Raw genomic sequence first — 5,632 nt, forward strand, 5'->3', positions numbered from 1 at the left:
GCACACACACACACACACAGACACAGATAGACACACACACACACACACACACACACTTAAACACACTCACTCACACAGACACACACGCACACACAAACTGAGACAGACTCAATCCAGAAGAACTGTCTCCGAAACCTCCTGCAAAGCTACAGTGCTGTTAAAAGTTTTAGGCACTTGGGTAAAAATGCTGTAAAATGAGGATGCTGTCAAAAATAATGTCATAAATAGATTTTCTTTAGACACACACACACACACACACAGACACACACACACACACCTTTGCGGAGGTGCTTTTTCTTGGTCTTGCGTCGGATGCTGTTGATTCCTGGCACGGGTTTCAGGTCGCTCTTGCTGATCGGCGGTGGATGCAGGATCGGTTTAGGAGCCCGAGTCAAACACACGGGGAGCCCAGCAGCACACATGAGGATACCAGTCATTCCTGACACAAAGACACTAATATAAGCTTAAGCTGTAGATCATGGCACTATAAGGCCAAGGTCATGGGTTCAATTCCTGGGAAATGCATGAACTGATAAACTGTATACCTTGAATGCAATGCAAGTCGCTTTGGATAAAAAGCATCTGCCAAATGCATTAATGTAAATAACATAACTGTTTCTTAATTAATGTCTTTTTGTTCAAATCTTTCATTGGTACTTTAAACATGTTTAAAAAAGAATTGCTATATCTTTATACACAGTTAAGCTGTTTACATGCATGTTAAAATAAAACAAAATAAAACCATTTCTGCACTGCTACATACAGAACTTACTTGCATGTTAAAATAGAACAAAAAATCTATACGCTTTTGTACAGAGTTAAGCTGTTTACTTGCTAAATAAAATATACGTTAATTTTTCATCCTAAATTCTTAATTTAAGTGTTTTTGTTCAAATCATTCATTGGTACATAGTTTAACTGGTCTTTTCATGAAAATAAAATAAAATAAAATAAAATAAAATAAAATAAAATAAAATAAAATAAAATAAAATAAAATAAAATAAAATAAAATAAAATAAAATAAAATAAAATAAAATAAAATAAAATAAAATAAAATAAAAAAAAATATATAAAAATAAGTATCGCTTTTTATTTCTCCTCTTTCCTACTACTTTCACTTCTGTTTCCGTTTTTATGACCATTTCTTACTATGTGTAAGTAAGTTATTTTTTAGGATTACTGATAAACTACTGTCGTTTGATTTGTATTATTTGTATTTGTTATTTATTTTAATTTTAGTTAAATCATGTCTGAATTGATTATGTCTGTATAGGTCTTTTATTAAGTTTTTAGTTTTATTTAATTTGAGTTATTTTACTACTTCAACAAACTAAATGGAAATGAAATAATATATATATATTGAATTTATAAATGTGTATGTATATATGCAGTATATATGTATGTGTGTGTGGTTGTACATACACATATATGTCGTTGTTTTGTTGTTGTTTGGCTTAGTGTTATGTTAGAATCATTATTATACTCTTATACCTTTTGTTCTTTAATATTTAGAATTGTTTTTAGCTTTATTTTTTGTTTTTCATTTAAATGTTAAGTTTTGAAATTTTGTTGTATGCATTTGTCATTTTTATTTAATTTCTTTATCTTTATTTTTAAAATGTGTATAAGTAGTATTTATAAAGTTTTAGCTTTTAGTTTTGGATCTGTTTTTAGTTGTTTTAATACTACAATTGATTGCTTCTGTTGTCCTCATTTTTAAGTCGCTTTGGATAAAAGCGTCTGATAAATGATTAAATAAAATAAAATAAAATAAAATAAAATAATCACTGATATACATCTTTGGACACATTTAAGCTGTATAATTGCATGTTAAAATAAAACAATTAAAAAATGATTTCTATACACTTTTGTACAAATTTAAGCTATTTACTTACAAAATAAAACTTACATTAATTCTCAATCCTAAAATTTTATGTATGTTTATTAAAATAATTAGTTGGTATTTAGTTTACTTGCATATTAAAATAAAATATAAACATAATAAATAAACAAACAATAATCATTGACATACATCTTTGTACACAGTTAAGCTGTTTTCTTGCAAAATAAAATATATGTTAATTCTTAAATTATAATACATATTATACTAAATTATATTCTAAATTATTAACTTGTTTTTTTTGTTGTTAAAAACTTTCATTATTACCTGTAGTTTGCTTGAATATAACAAATAAAAAAAAACACATTTCTATAAACTTCTGTACAGAATTAAGCTGTAAACACAAAATAAATGTAGTCTGTCATGCCAATAAAGTTCTTTACCCTGAAGTGAATTTGATTTTGTGGTGTAGTACCTGCTAATGCAGGATGGACCGGTCCTGACCCAGTGAGATTCTTCACAGGAAGTGCAAGAACCCTAAAGATGACAGGAAACAGACAATGATCCATATGAACTGAATCATTTACAGCTTATAAACTGTAAGAGACCATCCGAACCTCTGATGAGGAGAAATAAACGTCCCAAAACAGTTAATCAAGACTCTAGCACACCCTAAAACTCACAACCTTCCTCATCTGCTGAAGCCAGTGGAACCGTCCAATCAAATGAAGCTCTTATCGAACCAATCAGCATCCAGTGACAAACACTAAAGCCTGATCACACACGTAAACAAAGCTGAAGTTACATCCGGCAGCGTCATTAAAGCTCATCAGATCACACAAGGAACAAAAACGAATTAATAAAGGACAGAAAATGAGACTCGTGCATTAATCTCACGTCTGGAGAATCACATTGTTCACTTAAACGTCCCGCTTAATTCAGACCTGAGAGCTTCAGCCACAGATCCTATCAGTGTGAACAAGAGAAATTAAACCAGATGATGATGATGATAACAGATGCTGCATTGTAGTACATTATTAGAAAGTGAAACTTTTTTTATTATTATTATTATTGCCTAAAGAAAATGTGATTCTAGGATGCGGGGTTATTTATTATAGTGCTGTATTATAATTAATTGAAACTAAAACCATTAAAAAAAAACACCTTTTCTTTCTTGAAACAATCTTAAAATCTTAGCTGAAAAAAAAAAACTAGTTGCCAAGGCAACATTTGTCATTTTTATTAGTTTAACTTGTATAAAACTGAAATATTTTTTTAAAATACTGTAAAAAAAGACAAAAAAACACACAACAAAATGACTAAAATATTACAGAAAATTAAAATGAACAAAAAATATACAAATAAAAACAAAATATTAATAAAAACCATAATGGTATGTCAAATGATACTAAAATAGCACCACTAAGAGGAGGTTGTTGGTTGCTAGGTGCATTAGTATGCTAATTATTTATGATAAAATAAAATTAAATATAAAATAAAAAATTAATAATAAATAAATAAATAAATAATAAAACAAATAATAAGAATAAATAAATAAATACATAGAAAGAATCAAGGAAAAAGAATAATAAAAAATCATACAAAATATAAATATAAAACATTCAGAAATAATAATAAAACAAATAAATAAAAAATAAGTAAATATAAAAAAAAAATACAATAATTATTTTATAAAATAAAATAAATATTCATAATTAATAAATAATAAATCCAAACAATCGATCAATCAATCAAGGAGACAGAATGCTACAATAAAATAAAATAAAAATTGAAATAATAAGAATCAAATAATAAATAAATATAAAAATAATTATTTTAAATTCAAAATAATGTATGAAATAATTTCTATACAACTTTGCACAGTTAATCCGTCTAAAATGAAACAAAAATAAAAGCATTTCCATACACCTTCACTCAGAGTTAAGCTGTTTTTGCATGGAGTGAAACAGAGCGTCTCGCATCGATACGGATCAGGAAACGATTACGCTTGGCTCGTATCATGTTTTATCTCATATTTCTCATGCAGCGAGTCAAAGCCCTGCTACTGATGGAGCCACGAAAGCGAGATCCTACCGTCTGTCCTCGTCTGAGTCTCCATCCGTCTCCATCATCTCTCCTGATCTCAATAAACTCCAAACACACACAACACAAACTTCCTCCTCTGATCACACACACACACACTCACACCAGCTGCAACAGGAAGTCAAACAGGAAGTCAGAGTCAGTTTTAGAGATGATTTGAACTCTGTTATTGTTCAGTGACTTCAGACTCATGTTTACATGCGTTTACTGAAGGAAACGAGCCAAAAACAAGATAACACTGAATCTGCCTCACATACCGTTATTAAAGTACTGTACCATGGTCACATGGTAATATATCATGATTCTGGCCAGCATGTTTCTATATGATTATCACAGAGATATATCTGAATTACACCATATACTGTAACTCGTGAATCATACACAGGTCTATATTCGTAATTAAAGAGATGTCATGATAGCAATAAACTACAAATCCAAATTTAATCATAATGCTCAATAAAATAAAATAAAATAATTCTGGTCAACTGACCTATGGATTATGATGAATAATGAAGATGTTTGAAATGTACATCTGATTTATAGACTTATGACAAAATTCAATGAATTGTAAAATTAAAATAAAATAATGATTCTGCTTAATTGGCCTATAGGTTATAATGAATCATAAAGATGTTTGCAATGTTCATCTAATTTATGGAATTATTACGCAATGCAATAAATTATAATAATTTTAAAACAAATAAAATGAAAATTTTGTCATTTTGAAGGGTATTTTTCTCTTCAAAAAAAATTTACTCTATGCATCTAAATTTGCGACATAAAATAAATGCACAGATCAGCGACAAAATATAATAGTAATTTAACCTCAAAACAGTTCAGATGTATTAAATCTCACAAACGTTAATGTTCAGATGAAAAGTGAAGATTAATAAGAGCATAACTCTTGAGTTGCAGTGAGATTTAACTATGGGATTATGGTGTAAACTGCAGATATTGTAGCACAGTAAGTGTGCGTAACAGGTCTGTCTCTGCCTGTTGGGGGCATCAGAATCTGTCAGACTCTGCCCTCTAGTGTTGGTGCTAAAATCACATGTAATGTGGTCAGACTTAGTAGAGCAATACAAGCTCCTTCTGTATTGACACAGAAATGTGTTTAAAAAAATTTTTTTTTTTTTCTTTTGATACTCCTATGGATATAAGATATAAATTGTCTTTACCTGCTGTAGAGACGTATGTGCAATAAAGATCTGCTTTATCAATGCATGCGTGAACTATCCGAAGGAATCAGACTGAATCACAAATCAAATCAAAAAATAAAATAAATAAAACAAAATAAAATAAAATATTTAAAAATACAAAATACAATACAATCTAAAATAAATAAAATAAAAATATATAAAACAATAAATTAAATTAAATTAAATATTTTATACAGATATTTACAGTAAACTTGTTAACCAGCCAATTGTTAGCTGAAACTCACTATATAAGTGGTAGGAAATAAAAAATGTAATTGCATTAATATGAAAACCACATATCTTCGCTGAAGCTGTTCTCACTTTCTAGTTTGTTCATGTCATAATTCATGTCATAACACTGATGTTTTGTGCATGTGTGATGCTTGTTTACACCACGCTATCTGCTGGAGTGTGTTTGTGTTTATGCACATGCACAGGTAGTGTGATACACATGTGTGTGTGTGTGTGTGTGTGTGTGTGTGTGTGTGTG

The 5,632-nt window shown here is 29.2% G+C and overlaps 1 protein-coding gene across 1 annotated transcript in view; it reads right to left on the reverse strand.

Annotated features, from left to right (window-relative positions):
• Nucleotides 1-5,632, reverse strand: part of LOC107671029 (E3 ubiquitin-protein ligase DTX1-like) — a 48,794-nt gene that overhangs the window by 11,036 nt on the left and 32,126 nt on the right. The window contains exons 4-5 of the mRNA XM_016463863.1: nucleotides 2,316-2,377; nucleotides 278-439 (exon numbers count right to left, since the gene is read on the reverse strand). Of these exons, the coding sequence (XP_016319349.1) occupies nucleotides 278-439; nucleotides 2,316-2,377 (224 nt within the window). The remainder of the gene's footprint in view (nucleotides 1-277; nucleotides 440-2,315; nucleotides 2,378-5,632) is intronic.

This window comes from Sinocyclocheilus anshuiensis, unplaced genomic scaffold (genome assembly GCF_001515605.1).
Source record: "Sinocyclocheilus anshuiensis isolate Anshui unplaced genomic scaffold, SAMN03320099.WGS_v1.1 scaffold332, whole genome shotgun sequence".
NCBI classification, from domain to species: Eukaryota; Metazoa; Chordata; class Actinopteri; order Cypriniformes; family Cyprinidae; genus Sinocyclocheilus; species Sinocyclocheilus anshuiensis.